This window comes from Haematobia irritans, chromosome 5 (genome assembly GCF_050003625.1).
Source record: "Haematobia irritans isolate KBUSLIRL chromosome 5, ASM5000362v1, whole genome shotgun sequence".
Classification (NCBI taxonomy): domain Eukaryota; kingdom Metazoa; phylum Arthropoda; class Insecta; order Diptera; family Muscidae; genus Haematobia; species Haematobia irritans.
In genome coordinates, this window is record NC_134401.1 from 85324602 (window position 1) to 85341713 (window position 17112).

The 17112-nt window shown below is 34.1% G+C and overlaps 2 protein-coding genes across 2 annotated transcripts; one reads left to right on the forward strand and one right to left on the reverse strand.

Annotated features, from left to right (window-relative positions):
* Positions 1 to 1637: 1637 nt before the first annotated feature.
* Positions 1638 to 3314, forward strand: LOC142240322 (uncharacterized). Its single transcript, XM_075312028.1, has 3 exons — positions 1638 to 2338; positions 2402 to 2569; positions 2633 to 3314. Exons 1-3 carry the CDS (start codon positions 2117 to 2119, stop codon positions 2780 to 2782), a joined length of 540 nt encoding a protein of 179 aa, XP_075168143.1. The 5' UTR covers positions 1638 to 2116; the 3' UTR covers positions 2783 to 3314.
* Positions 3210 to 8747, reverse strand: LOC142240321 (uncharacterized). Its single transcript, XM_075312027.1, has 3 exons — positions 8318 to 8747; positions 7598 to 8210; positions 3210 to 4380 (listed from the first exon to the last, which is right to left on the reverse strand). Exons 1-3 carry the CDS (start codon positions 8549 to 8551, stop codon positions 4064 to 4066), a joined length of 1164 nt encoding a protein of 387 aa, XP_075168142.1. The 5' UTR covers positions 8552 to 8747; the 3' UTR covers positions 3210 to 4063.
* Positions 8748 to 17112: the final 8365 nt, after the last annotated feature.

The following is a 17112-nucleotide window of genomic DNA, read 5'->3' on the forward strand; positions in this document are numbered from 1 at the left end:
TTAGTCCATACGGGATATAAAAAGGCCGATTAAATACGTAAATAATTCAGTTTGACAAAATGTTCTATAGAAATAAAATTTTGACAAAATTTTCTATAGAAATAAAATCTTGAAACAATTTTGTATAGTAATAAATTTTTGACAAAATTTTTTATAGTAATAAAATTTTGACAAAATTTTCTATAGAAATAAAATCTTGACAAAATTTTGTATAGTAATAAAATTTTGACCAAATTTTCTATAGTAATAATATTTTGACAAAATTTTCTATAGTAATAAAATTTAGACAAAATTTTCTATAGAAATAAAATTTTGGTAAATTATTTTTAGGGATTGGCTATATATAACTATAGACCGATATGGACTAATTTTGGCATGGTTGTTAGCGGCCATATACTAGCGCAATGTACCAAATTTCAACCGGTTCGGATGAATTTTGCTCCACCAATAGCTCCGGAGGTCAAATCTGGGAATCGGTTTAAATGGGGGTTATATATAATTAAGACCGGTATGGACCAATTCCTGCATGGTTGTCAGAGACCATATACTAACACCACGTACCAAATTTCAACCGCATCGGATGAATTTTGTTCATCCATGAGGCTCCGGAGGTCAAATCTGGGGATCGGTTTATATGAGGGCTATATATAATTATGTACCAATGTGAACCAATTTTTGCATGGTTGTTAGGGCCATATACTTACACCATGTACCACATTTCAGCCGGATCGGATGAAATTTGCATCTCTTAGACGCTCCGCAAGCCAAATCTGGGGATCGGTTTATATGGGCGCTATATATGATTATGGACCAATTTTTGCCTGTTTGTTTAAGACCATATACTAACACCATGTACCAAATTTCATCCGGATCGGATGAAATTTGCTTCTATTTGATGCTCCGCAAGCCAAATCTGGGGATCGGTTTATGTGGGGGCTACATATGATTATGGACCAATTTTTGCCTGTTTGTTAAAGACCATATACTAACACCATGTACCAAATTTCAGCCGGATCGGATGAAATTTGCTTCTCTTAGAGGCTCCGCAAGCCAAATCTGGGGATCGGTTTATATGGGGGTATATATAATTATGGACCGATTTGGACCAATTTTTGCATGGTTGTGAGAGACCATATACTAACACCATGTACAAAATTTCAACCGGATCGGATGAATTTGGCTCCTCCAAGAGGCTCCGCAAGCCAAATCTGAGCGTCTGTTTATATGGGGGCTATACGTAAAAGTGGTCCGATATGGCCCATTTGCAATACCATCTCACCTACGTCAATAACATCTACTTGTGCCAAGTTTCAAGTCGATAGCTTGTTTCGTTCGGAAGTTAACGTGATTTCTACAGACGGACGGACATGCTTAGATCGACTCAGAATTTCACCACGACCCAGAATATATATACTCTATGGGGTCTTAGAGCAATATTTCGATGTGTTACAAACGGAATGACAAAGTTAATATACCCCCCATCCTATGGTGGAGGGTATACAAATTACAAACATGTATGGAACTAACACCGTCAATGCAACATTTGGTGTGACGCATGCCAATTTCCCATCTTCCTACATATTATATTGTCTTTGAGCAACACTCATTGGTATCACATTATTTTGCCAATAATTAATTCTGCGTCTCGAATTTCCAAAATATGGAAAACGGAAGAAAATGAAAAAATAACTAAAAGTTTTAAAATGTCGGGCATGTGGTAGATTCCCTCACCAACCATTTATCGAGCACGCATGGCAAGGGGGAAGTACCCGATTTCGGGGCAAATATCATAGAATGAAGTATTGGGTTCCCATTTAGGGAATCTTAAGATAATATCAGAACTTTCAATTGCGAAAAGACGCACGTATGACAAGTTTGGAAGCAGATTCTTGGCTTGAGGCCACACTCAAATAATACGAATTATGGGAAATACGAATTCTGTAAATCTTTATACTTTAGCAAAAAAAAGAGCTTCCAAAAAAGTAGTTTGGATCCCCAATTTGCTTTAAGAATTGTTAAAAACTCAAGAATACTCAAGATTCATATATACTTGTGTATTATTTCTGACAATCTTTTTTTATCGCAGGCATCATTAACACTTTAAAGCGAGTTCCTTATGTGGGTCATTAATTCGATTAAAATTTTTCTAAGCGTAATGCTGCTTAGCTACTTGCAACCATCGGAAATGGTTTATTTTAAATTTACGAATATAAAGTGCCAAGAATTGGACAAACCTTTTGCTTCCTTCAAGCACTGTTACCTGAAAGCTCTAGATCGTCATAAAGTCTCCATGAATATGTATTTGGAATTGCATGATGTTCCAATCAACAATATAACGGTAAGTGTGAGAGATTTCAAGATCCTTATTCATTAACCAAAACTCCTTATTTTTTCACTTTAGGTGCACGCACAATTTTTTCACAAAGGAAATGGCTATCGTCCTTTCATATATAATAACACCATGGATTTCTGTGAATTTTTGAAAAAGCCATCGAGATATATGTTTTGGAAAATCTTTTTTAATTTACTTAAACCCTATTCGAATCTCAATCACACCTGTCCAATTAACGTGAGTTGTAAATTGCAATTTTGAAGCTTAAATTTTACGCTGTGAATGTCAAATATATTTCAGGAGGATATAATTATTAAGGATATGATTTTGTCAGGTGACATGCTAATGCCGATTCCATTTCCACCCAATGATTACATGGTTCAATTGAGAGTAGCCGCCTACAACATATATAGGATCGAGGTTCGAGCCTATGCATCAATCTATAATTGATCACAAATAAATTTTACTTTCGTCAAAAACGAAATTCAAGATAAATAAAATTTCCATTTACCTTGTCATTCCGTTTGTAACGCACCAAAATAGTTTTGTTGACGAATGCTGAGTCCTGTTCAAAAGTCCATGGTTTGCGGCCGAAATGTTTGTCACGAGCGATATGTTTAGTTTACGAGCATGTTTTATACAATTGCGGCATGGATTTTCATCAAATCTGGCCTTCACTTTTCGGATCATTTCTGGTGTTGTAACCGTTTTTTGTGCACTTTTTTGACGAGACTTTATCTATTCCGCAGTGATGGAGACTTTGCGATTTTTTTATCCCACGCCTCTAAATAACCAGATATTTTTGATTCCTGGTTTACAATTCACCAACTTTATAACTACTAGATACATAATTACCCTCTTCTTAGTATGAAAACACTTTGGTTTCTATTTTGTTTTGTATATTTTATTTCTTAATTTTAATAAGAATTTTTAAACATTAATTTCATATGAATATTATTCAAATACAAAAAAATTTAAAACATTTTCTCTGTTTTTATATATATATTTGAGTTTATATATAATTAAATTTGATGAATAATGGCGACTAAATCTATATGACTAAAGTGATCATCATATTTTACTCTAACTTATCCAGGGACATGTAATGAAAGTGTACAACTAAAAAAATGATAAAGAACCAGTGTTGCCTTAACATAGAGAGTATATCGCCAGCTAAATATAAGTAAAAACATTTAATTTGTATAAAGAATTAAGTGAAAACTTTGGGAGAGCTAAATCTAAATAAAGAAATATGCGTTGTGAACCTCTTTCAAATTACACAATTTATTTTTTCCCCCCTTCTTATGTTTTATTGTGGTTCGCATCTTTACGTAGATATTTATTAAGATTTTAGCTGACGATATGCATTTGTGTACGTCTTAACATTTAAATAAATTTGATTTTAAAATAAAACAATTTATTTAACAACACAATTTTGAAATGTTATTGTGAGTGGGCAGGCTGGTGGGTAGATGAAACTTTATTCTGTTTCATTTAAACTACAAAAAAAAAACAAGAGATTTGGGACTAAACTTACATATACAAAAAATTGCTAAAATAAAAATAATACAAATTTATAAATGATGAAAAGTATAAGCGAAAGTCAAATGAAGTTATTACAAGAAGTTAATAATAGAAAAAAATCTTTAAAACTTTACAATATGGTATTTAGGAATAATAAGCTTCATCCGAAACGATATTTACTAAAACATCGTTACTAATATCGTCCTACTATAACGGATTGAAGTTATAGTTAAAACCCGGGTTATTATATTTATAACGGGCAATCTCGAATTTGAGCTTTTCGGTCTTGATATCAGCCAATCGCTTTAATTGTCGTGCCACTTCACGTACATCCTGCGAAGCAAATAACTGGCCACCAAGTGCTGCCGTTGACGAAGAAGATGCAGGCACCTCTTGAACTATGCTATGGTGTTGTTGTTGATGATGATGACTTTGAGTTTGCTGATGATGCTGTTGGTGATGTTGTATATGAGGATGTGAGACCGTAAATGTAGTAGGTCGAGATGAATGTGGCGCTTTTTTTACTGCAAACAATTCGAAAAGAAAACAATGTTTAATACATTACAGGTAAAAGCGAATCAAAATCAAAACAAAATAAACGCCTCATAACATTGAAATATGATCATATTTTAATTGAAAATAATTAGGTATTAGGGAAAGTGTTTTGAAATTTTAGTTTAAGGTATATAGGTCTATTGAATTGTATTTCTATCAATACCATATGTAGACTGAGAAATGGGGCTCAGTCGATTAATAAAAATTTGATTTGAATTGAAAATTGAATTTAAACCAGTATCGGTGGTAGTCTTAAAGTTACAACCTGTTCAAGAGTGTATGTGTGGCTTTTCTCGTTTCTTATAATAATATAGGAATAATTCAATTAACCCTCTAATGCCCCAATTTTTTTGCCAGCTGATTAATGTTAACGACACAAAAGGAAGAAAACGAAACAAGAAAAATGTATGCGGTAAAATTCAGTATATGCTGCAAAGCCTCTTGAATGGTTTCAAATAAGTTATCTTTTTATTTTGCCCATTTTTGTTGCCTTAAGGTGTGTTTTACTAAAAGCTTCCTTATTAAATGAAGCCCGCCTAAAGGCGGGCTTGGTCATTAGAGGGTTAATTGGCATTGAAGCACCGTGAAAATATCAGAAATATTTGTGTAAAAGTAGATTAAGAAAGTTTTTATACAAATTGACTACCGAAAAAGTCTATAATTTACAACAAACGTCAAATTTCTAATTTCTGGGTTAGTAAAATTATACTCACTTCGATTTATGTCAAATTTTCAACAATGATAGTAAAAATTGTCAGTTGCCAAATCTATTTTCTTAGTCAAATCATGGACGATGCTTTATACTTGTAAGCAGTGTGCCTAACTTCTCATACGATGATAGTTTCGTACTAATTGTTTGTCATCATGTGCTACTTTTCAAATAATTCCTTTCAAATTATAAAGTTTTTCTTTATTAGATCGGTTTTAAAAACCGGCTTAGCCATAAGACAAAATTCTCTGTGATATTTCAATTTAGTTCTTTATTTTGTGGTGTTCCTATGCCATCGCATTTTACATTTAATAGTATTAGAAATCTGAACAAAAGTCTAAATATTTCAATAAAATTCATCCAAGAAGAAGTTGGAAATCACCAACGAAACATTGGATAAAAATATTAAAAGGTTTTTTATTTTCAAATATAGAGATATAATAAAATCAAAAATAATAAACTATCAAGGTCGGAAAAAATCACGCAATTCCAAATATAGGCTGATGAAACATTAACATACAATAATTCCGCTCCTTGTTGGTATAAAAATTGAAAGAACCAGGGGAAACTTTAGCAGTGGAGCCGTTGTAGATGTTATTAGACTTATCACTTATATACCAGCAAAATAGAAAGGAAACAGATGTTATTTTCATCCCCAAAGCGGATAAAATACTCCCATTCACATACAAGGGCTTTCTGACCAATAATCTTACAGTCATTCCTTCAAAATGCCCTAAATATGCTGTTTATCATCTTTGAAATAATATCGGTTCAAATTTGCTTTTAAACGATAAAATGCTTACTCGAAGGGGGTTAAACGCAATACTTAAGGTCTAGGAAAGGTAGCCGATTCCAAAGATTATAAACTTGAGGAAGATAGGAAATTGGCTTGCGTCATACCAAATGTTGCATTTACCATGTTAGTTCAATACATGTTTGTAATTTTTTAGTTGTTTTTCGTTTTTATTTTTTAAATGAAAAATTTAATTTTCTTAATGAAACAACTTCTTAATGAAAGCCACCGTGGTGCAATGGTTAGCATGCCCGCCTTGCATACACAAGGTCGTAGGTTCGATTCCTGCTTCGACCGAACACCAAAAAGTTTTTCAGCGGTGGATTATCCCACCTCAGTAATGCTGGTGACATTTCTGAGGGTTTCAAAGCTTCTCTAAGTGGTTTCACTGCAATGTGGAAAGCCGTTCGGACTCGGCTATAAAAAGGAGGTCCCTTGTCATTGAGCTTAACATGGAATCGGGCAGCACTCAATGATAAGAGAGAAGTTCACCAATGTGGTATCACAATGGATTGAATAGTCTAAGTGAGCCTGATACATCGGGCTGCCACCTAACCTAACCTAATGAAACAATGCTAAATTTTAGGCAACAACAAAAAAAAATTAAATGTTCCCCTTTATGGAAATTTATTTCGTGCACTTAATTTCTTTTTATTTGCATTTTAATGCAAGTCAATTCTTGTATACGCGTTTGGTTCGAGTATTAAACTAACCCGGTAAATGGTTCGATCTCCTCAGTAGATAATTTCCTATCTTCCTGAATCTATAATCTTTGGCTGATTCCACTTTTAGCAATATGAGAAATCACCTCTCTTTACATGCGAAGTCACACAGCAAAGCGTAGAAACAATCAGAAATGTCACCAGCATTTCCAATGAGAGATAACCCATTGATGAAAAACCTTTTGGTGTCCGACCGGAGCTGGAATTGAACGTATTACCCTTATATGCTGGTCGCAGGAACATATCAGGAAACTGCAAAACGGATAAGTTATCACATCTACTTTATATATTCCAAAGAGACTGGAAACTATTTGTACGTCTCTAGCAAATCGATGGAGAAGCAATAACCCTTGGAACAGGATGAGGCGGTAAGAAGTATCATTAGATCATTTTTTGGTATACGAAAATTGGATACCTGTTATTGCACACTTAGAGCATGGTCACATTAGGCAAATATTTGTCCAGGAACACTTTCGATAAATGTGGAAAATACTCTTATTGTGATGTAATATATCCAATATGATCTAGAAATCTTTGCGGATTTGACTGTGGCGACGAAGTCTTTTTTATTTAAGTCAAATATTTGCCTAGTTAAGTCATTTGTGATACTGTAAGTGGAGAACTTCATCAAATCAATGAGTGATATGTGTGCAATGGTACACAAGGTGTGATTCACATCAACGGAATAAAAAATGAGCCCAAATTAGAAAAGCTTTGGGACAATATATTTGATTTTTCGGACCGAATATAAAATAGGATAACGTTCCGGTTACAAGTCGGGCTAGGTATTGCATCATGGCGGCTTTCTAATTCATCGACATGTTCTTTTTCATCAATTATTTTGTTTCTTGTCGCTGCCTCAAAACAAGGCACCAGTCTGGGCCTATTCCTATTCCTATTGCAACTTATTCATGGGCAAATACAATGAACAAATAGTCGTAAGATAACTTCATTTTACTTACCCTCATATATGATTTGATCGGATATTTGTGATCGTAACCTCTTCAGTGGTATATCTCCATTGATCAACTTTGTTACTGTCCCCGATGGCGAAGTAACCACAGTTTGAACTCCAGATCCGGTTCGACGGTGTGTTATATATTCCAATTGTTCGTCTGGACTATTGTCTTCATCGTGGTATGTTGAATCTTCGACAACAATAGTACGATAAGTTGTCGGTGCATTACTTCCTCCACCCGAGTGCCCATTATTTTGTCCAACATTTCCTGAATGTGTAACAGAGCTATGGTGTCCGTGTTCCGGTACGATTTCTTCCTGGTCATCCTGTTCGTTTTCCACAATTGGCTCGCCTTCTTCATCCCCAATAGCTTCTTCAACGGCAGCTTGTAATTGTTTTTGGAATGTTTCCGTCGTCGGCATGTGTTCCATGTCGTCGATGTCTTCCTCTTTTTCCGACTTGAAATGTATTGAAATCTGCTCGGGTGTATTCTGAGGGGGGACTTTGCCAAATAAATCCAGGGCACGCATTTCCAAAGAGGTCATAGTAATGTCCTTTTCTCCAGTAACACTGCGCCTATACTTGCAGCGTGTTGTATTTTTCCAATCATTAAGTCGCTGAGTAAAACAAGGTAAGAAAATATTCGAAATGAAAATCTTATTCTCAAAAACAATAAATACACAATTTACTCATATTCAACTAAGCGAATACCTCAGGATCTTACCTTACGCCATTCCTCCGAGGTTAATGTTGGACCATTGGAACAACCATTGAGTTTGTCAGATAGTTCCTTCCACTTGCGAGCAAGATAATGAGTGTCATAATCGCGCGGAACTCTACCTGTGGCAAAGATAGGATCCTTTTCCATCATTTCAATATACATCATATATTGATTGGTGGATGTACGCTTTTTGCGACGATCCATTTTCTGTTGTGTTGTTTCCGCATTTTCTGACATTGGGATAAAATATTTCTATTGCCTCCTTCTTCCTTTTTTGTGGAAAATTTACTGCAAAACTATTGGAGGAACTTGTTTTCCTCCAAAATTCACTGCTTAGCGTCGGTAAATAAATATAACAATATTCGTTTGGGGATGTTTTTTTTTTTTTGTTTGGATTTTAATGTGTTATAGCTTTATGGCACGGTTGATCAATTTGTATTAAAAGTACTATTTCCATATATGCCAATTTTTGTTTTTCACCAGTGATGCCAATTTACGAAAATTTTAATAAATCTATGTGGTGCATTTTCACCACATATTGCCATTACTACCCAATAAAAACAAGAATTGAGGAAATTCTTATATTCAGATCGCATTCTACAAATTTTGGTACTTGTACTTGTAATCGGACATTTTTTCATGAAGTTCGTTGTTTTTTATTCGGATTGATGTGAATTACATCCTGTCAAAAGTTCGAATTTATTGGACACTTCTGTCAAAAGTTATGGTTAATATTCTACGTAGCCTGTGACTAAAGTTTTAAAAATTTCCGATCCAAAAAGGGCAAAAAGCTTTGTTCGGTCTAAAGCAATCTAAGTCATTTTTAGCCATGAACTCGTACCCTATTTTGAACTCGTACATACTAAAAAAATCTACAATAAACACGAAAAAAGTTCCAGTTCATCCTCATCGCTACCACAGACTCGTAAGTAAGTGACACTACAACAATCGCCAACTGTGATAGTATTTTGCCATCACTATTCGGATGAAACTATTTTGCCATCACTATTGTTACAAGAGCCACTTTATATTTTGTGAAACACCAAGCACAACTAGTTCTTATAATTTATTTAAATAAAAATGATAATGAAGTGCTGAAAACATAGTTATATCCCTGCCAACATTTTTTGAATTTGGGGGCGCTTCTGAGAATCCCCACTACGTCGAAAACAATCATATACGACATCAAAAACTCGTCGGAAAAGCGCCGTCACTATTGAGAAGTTGTACCACGACAAGTTACTACGAAAAAGTTTCTCATCAGTGCAATTATTAGGTGCCTATTTCCCTGCCAGCATTTCAATGTTCCATTTCATCCTCATCGGTACCACAGACTCGTAAGTTACACTGCAACAATCGCCAACTGTGATAGTATTTTGCCATCACTATTCGCATGAAAGTATTTTGCCATCAATATTGTTACAAGAGCCATTTTATGTTTTGTGAAACACCAAGCGCAACTGGCTTATTATAATTTATTTCAATGAAAACGAAAATAAAGTGCTGAAAACATAGTTATTACGCTTGAAATTGTGAAAAGTAAATTGGTGAACAATTTTTGACTTTCCAAATGGAATAAAGTGATAGTTTTTCAAATATTTTTCCAGACACGCTGCCTCCATTGGGAATAAAAGTACTGGCTGATAGACGCTACAACATTTAACTTACAACTTGTAACTCAACATCAATCTCTTATTAATGCATAAAAATGTGTTAAATGTGATGTAATAGCCGTATAAATGTTATATTTATGAGAATTTATAACTGTTTCATAGAATTAATAAACATCTAAACAATCGTGTTTTACTTGACCACAATGATTCTTTTACAACTATCTTAAAATGCACTTTGTCTGATTGTTTGAAGGGGCTCTTATTGGCGTCCTTCTAAATGTATCCAGAAGGGCTCCTAATAATTGCACTCATGCGATACTTTTTTGTAGTAACTTGGGGTGGTACAACTTCTCAATAGTGACGGCGCTTTTCCGAGGAGTTTTGGATATCGTATACGACTGTTTTCGACGTAGTGGGGATTCTCTGAAGCGCCCCCAAATTCAAAAAATGTTGGCAGGGTTAGATCAATTTCGAAGGACGCCAATAAGAACCCCTGCAAACTATCAGAAAAAGTGCATTTTAAGGTAATTGTAGAAGAATCATTGTGGTCAAGTAAAACACGATTGTGTAGATGTTTATTGATTTGATTACACATTTATAATTTCTTATAAATATAACATTTTTCGGTTTATCTCATCACATTTAACATAATTTTTTGCATTAATAAAAGAATGATGTTGAGTTTTAAGTAGCAAGTTACATATTGCAGCGTCTATCAGCCAGTTTGTTTATTTTCGATGGAGACAGCGTGCCTGGAAAAATATTTGAAAAACGATCACTTTATTCTATTTGGAAAGTCGAAAATTGTTCACCATATACCTTTCACAATTTTAAGCGTAATATCTATGTTTTCAGAACTTTATTTTCGTTTTTATTTAAATAAAATATAACAAGCTGGTTGCGTTTGGCGTTTCACAAAAAATAAAATGGCTCTTCTAACAGTAGTGATGTCAAAATACTTTCATGTACTTTTTGATATGCTTCCCCCATCACAGTTCGCGATGGTTGTGGTGATATTTACGAGTCTGTGGTAGCGATGAGGATGAAATGGAACTTTGAAATGCTGGCAGGGATAGAAAGCGGTGTTTATTTAGGTAACTTGGAGCGCTATTTTACAGGGAGCGATATTGAATTAAGTTGGTGGTTTCTGCTTGCTATTACAAAGTTAACATTTTATTTTCCTTGGGCAAGAGAAAGTTGGCAACCCTGAGAACAATCAGACGTATATCTTAATAGCAGAAAACAATTTTTTATTTAATTTTAAAATATTTGGTAATATTGTTGACCCAGGCAATTCTACTGCAAATTCTGCAAAGAATATGCCTGGCCGTATACCACGCGACATGGAGTGTGATGTAGTAGAGGTAGAAATACCCTCATCAAACCAAATTCAACAAGTTGCCACAGCCGGCAACAATAACAATGAGCAGCAAATCATAACCCAATCTAATGACCGCAAAAGGCAGCGGCTTGAAAAAACAACACCATCTGATATTGTAATTCCCGACCTGTCGGAGAAATTAAAAAATTATAAACCTACTGACGAGAACAGGTTTGGTATCTTAGGAGTATTGGCAGATGTCAATATTGAATGTCCAGCACCAAGCACCAGCTCGCAAGCGTCAATTAAAAATAACACCAACAACAAAAATACACAGAAACCAAAATGGTGTCCTCCAATCTTCATCTACAATGTGAATATAAAAACATTAGTTGACACTCTCCGCAATACAATTCCAGCGTTTTCATTCAAAATTAAAAACATCAACAGAAACAAAAGCAAAATTTACTTTGCAGACACAAATGTTCATACATCGATGATGGCAATTCTAAGAGAGAAAAATATTCATTCTTATTCTTTCACACCGAAAGATTTGAAACAAACTTCTCTAGTACTAAGAGGACTTACATCTGACACTGAGATTGAAGAAATAAAATCTGAAATAAATAACATTGTTCCTGATACTGTGGCAAGCATAGTCAAATTTACAACCCCTAATTCCATTAAAAACAACATTGATACCGGCCTTTTCCTTGTATCTTTATTTCCAGGGAAAACATTGAGTGACATTTCCAAAATAAACAGTTTACAGAGCCAAATTATTCAATGGGAAAAGCCAAAAAGAAAAGGAACAGACGTACAATGTCGCAGATGTCAAAGATGGGGTCACACTTCAAAAAATTGTAACTCGGCTTACAGATGTGTAAAATGCGACCAAACTCATAACCCAGGTGAGTGCCAGAGAAGACGAGAGGACAACAATGAACCCTTCTGCAATAACTGCAAAGAGCCTGGACACCCCGCAAACTGGCGAGGTTGTCCAACATACAAAAAATATGCAGCGGCTAGAAAACAAAGGCTGGTCAAAGCGGCTGAAGAACGTACCTTAGCAAGAAACAATGTCCACAAAGCGATAGGCATGTCTAACGTTATCCCAGACCAAAGTTTTGCCAGTCTTTTTCATTCACGTCCGGTTCAACAAAATTCAACAACATCAAAACCTTCCATCATTGAACAATTTATGAAGTTGAGTTCAATTTTTCTGGAGTCTGAAGAGCTGTCAATTGAACAGGAGGTAAATATTTTCCTGTCTGAATACCCGAAGATGCAAAAATCTGAAGCCAAAGCCGAATTTATTCGTATTCTGAACAAAATTAATAATAAATATGGACCATAGATCCATAAATTTCTTAACGTTCAATATAAGATCACTGGTTGATCGCAGTCGTCAAATCGACCTTAAAAATACTCTACTTCACAATAAAATAGATATTGGGTTCATTCAGGAATGTCACCTGAAAAGTAAAAAAAGAGTGAAATTGGATGGTTACAACTTTATATATGACTACTCACCATTGGGTGTTGCTGTTGTTTTAAAAAACACTTTTTTTTATGACAAAGTCTTATTAGACAATGTTGGCATCAAAACTTCTCTCATAAAAGTTGAATCGTCTATTAATAATTCCACAAAAAGATACTTGTTTGGGTCTGTTTATATACCTTGTAATCACCCTGCTCAGCAACTTGAAAATGATTTGGAAAATTTACTTCGGCTTTGTCAGGATTACGATGCTTTTGTACTTGGTGGAGACCTCAATTCAAAAAACCCCGCTTGGGGGGATACCATCGAAAACTCAAATGGCAAAATACTTTTCAATTGGCTGGAGAATAATACTTTAGATATTACCAGATTATGTGATTCATCGCCCTCTTATCCGAACGGCTCCTCATATCTTGACCATTTCTTAGTCAGCTCTCAGCTGATCAGTGGAAACATGACGAATCTTCAAATATCAACATTATCATCCTTTTCAGATCATTTCCCACTTAAACTTAATTTAAAACTGCAACATACTGACTTTCTCCTCAGAACTCCACGTAAAATTACATCATATAAAAATACAAACTGGAATAATTTTCGCCGTGATATGGACTCTGCCTCAAGTAGATTGCTGCCTCAACACAACAATAATCTAGAAAATACCGAAATCGACAATTTAATAAATGAATTCAATGAGGCATATAAGGTAGTACATAACTCACACTCACAGCAAATAGAAATCAATGACAATAAATTCCCGTTGTCAGAAAGGACAAAGAAACTATTCAAAATTAAACACAATTGGCAGAAACAATTGAAAAACATCTTCCATCGTACAGGGAACAAAGTGAGTAGCGAATATATCATTATCTCAAAGCAAATCCAGCTGTTAAAAATAATAATAAAAGACTCTGTTAATATTGAGCAAGCGGAAAAATTTAATAAGAAATTACAAAATATCAAACCTGGTCCGTCCGCCTTTAAGGAAATATACCAAATAACGGGTAAAACAAAATCTCCATTTTGTAGCCAAATTATTATCAACAATGATATTTCAAAGAATCCCAACGAAATAGCGTATCACTTTCAACAATACTACAACACAGTCTTTCAGAGAACAATACCCATACAACCAGTTTCAGATTTAAATACAAAAGTACCCGCTTATATTGGCGCCACAACCTCACATATATACTCATTTGATGACGAATTCAGTGCATCACAAAATCCAGATAACCTCCATTTCACTAATATTGAGCGGATTGGAAACATTATCCAGAATATAAATAATAAAAAGTCAAGTGGGATAGATGAAATCTCAAACTTTATTATAAAAAAATTCCCCAGCTCATCAATAAAATTACTTACATGTATATTCAACCATTGTATCAATAATGGATATTTTCCTTCTGTTTGGAAAATTGCAAAAATCTTGCCGATTAAGAAAAAAGCTGATAGTGTTGAACCGGCAGACTTCCGTCCAATCTCCCTCCTGTCTAACATTGGAAAATTGTATGAACATGTCCTAAAGGAGAAAATAGAAAACGGTTATATAATTGATCCTATTCCAAATTTCCAATTTGGTTTCAAAAAGGGCCATTCCACTCAACACGCACTTTTGAAATTCCACAATGACATAATTTCAAATCTCAACAACAAAAAATGTACTATTGCTATAGCACTAGACATCCAAAAAGCATTTGATTCCGTTTGCCATACCGGAATATTGTATAAACTTGTTGAATTGGAAACAGACCCATTCATTGTAAAAATACTTACCAGTTACTTTGCGAACAGAAAATTCTCCGTAAACATTCAAGGGATATCCTCCAACCTAGGAGAAGTCAATAGCGGGGTTCCTCAGGGCAGTGTTCTGGCCCCATTACTATTCAACATTTTCCTGAGTGATTTTCCACACACTCATGCGGACTCACAGGCAATTCTCTATGCGGATGATTGTCTAATCTACGCCCATAGCACTTCTCCAGCAGATGCACTACGCAAAGCCACATATCACCTGCAACTTATCAGTGACTTCTATATACAGTGGGGAATAAAAATCAATGCTTCAAAATCTGAAGCGATATGCATACGAAACGCTTCTGGCAAATGCCCGAGGTTTGTAGTCCCGGAGAGCAAAACACTCAAACTGACATTAAATGGTATTGAAATTCCCTTTGAGACAGAAATAAAATATCTTGGGATCACATTTGACAACTTGTTGAAATTCAACACACATGCACGATCAACGCTGAAAAAGACGAAACGGGTACTTGGATCCTTCTCCTACATATTGGGAAATAAATACTTGCCTCAAAAAACAAAACTTCTACTTTATAAAGTAGCTATAAGGCCAGTATTGATATATGGATTTCCAATCTGGTTCACTATCTCCCCGACAGTGGCTAATGAATTGGAGATCCTTGAACGAAAAATATTAAGAAAATGCGTCAACAAGCATTACCAAAGCCGTGATAAAAAATTTTCAAATACTTACATTTACGAATTATCTGGAATTCAACCACTTTGCAAGTACGCCCTCAACATTCAACGAAAATTCATTGAGCGGCTTGCCACACATGAAAATGACTTGCTGAGCACAATATATAGCACTGACGAAAACTCAAATTGGTCTGACTCAAAATATCTCTCATCGGTTGCCATCATCAACGAAATTCTTGACAATGAACCAGCTAATCATAACTTGCCACAGTTCTACCAGAAGACGACTCCTGGAACACATAGAGGATAAATAATATATATAAATTAGTTTACATTAACCTAGTCATAAAAAAAAAAATAATGATATGTTCACTTATTCACTTCACTAGACGAATTTAAAAGAAAACAAATCCTCTCAATACAATGTACCTGAATACATTCTCGATTCAACTGTGATATTAATGTAGAAATACTTACCTTTATTCCCTAATTGTTACTGTATTAGCATTCGTCGCTAACATATAAATTGTTATCTCGTTTTAAGTGCTTTTTAGTTATAGTTTATTAGTTAACTATTTATTATTAACACAGACACTAACGCTCTGTAAGAAATCGTAAAGGCCAATGAGCAAGCCTTATCTCCATTCATCTAATGTGCAATGTACGCACAATCGATAATTTATTATGAAAGCAAGTTGCTATCTTACTAAATAACCGTGTATTAGAACAAGACAGATATAGTTCTAAGTTTACCATAACTTATCGATAAGTCAACAACAACAAATGTAATCGAAATGAAAAAGTCTCAAATAAAACATACTTACTTACTTACTTACTTTCCTTGGGCAAATGATCTGCTACTCCTTTGATCCTTTGTATAGTTTCGGAACAAAAATATAATCCGTGTTTGTGTTATAAACCCACACAAATTGTTTTAATAAATAAATTATTTCTTAATTCACATTGAAAATGGCGCCATGCTATAAACATCAGTTTTTCAACTCAAAAAAAAAACACACAAAGTACACCCAGAAAAAAGTGACCCCTTCTTTAAGTTAAAATGAACTCATTGTGAAGAAAGTTGAACTTCGTATAGCGCCAAAGACATTTTTATTTGTTTGAACGATGTGATTTTCGTAGAAATTAGGAATAATGCATTCCATATATTAGTTAACATTTTCCTATATTTATATACCACTATACTACAGAATGAAAAAATTTAACTAATTTGAATTCATATATGGAATGATTTTATTGAAATTTTTTCATTCATTTCGACAAATCTTTCACATTTGTGGTAAAATTTTTACTTCATAATTAGAACTGCTTACCTTCGTTTTTAAATACAATTTTATTTATTTCTATAAGCAATTTTATCTTCAATAAAAGACATGTTTTATTAATATATTGAATATATTTATTAAGAATCAACAGCATCGAATCTCTTTGAAATATTAGTTTATTAATCCACTATTTCCAATTTCCGTGTGATATTATCAACTGTAAAACGCACTTTTTCTTCTTCTTGTACTTTTCACTTTTAATAAGTTGCTGCCTAACGATTTTGACCTCCTTTTACAATTTCAATACCTACAAATATAAAAAATCATAAAACATTTTTGTTGCAAAAGGTTAGCGTCACTGAATATTACCTGATATTTGAAGATTCCAAAATGAAGACAAATGAAAGGGTTGTTATTCTGCTGGTGTTTTCTTTCTTTATACACTATCACGAACATTGATAGATTTATTTAAAAAAAAACGAAAATTTTTCTCACTAATTTAAAATAACAAATATTTTATATATTTTATTTGTTATTTATTATATTATTTTACCATATTATTTTTTAACAATCTCTCCGTATACCAAAACAACGCGATTCCAACTAAGTAAGTAAGTAAGTAAGTATTTTTTTATTGA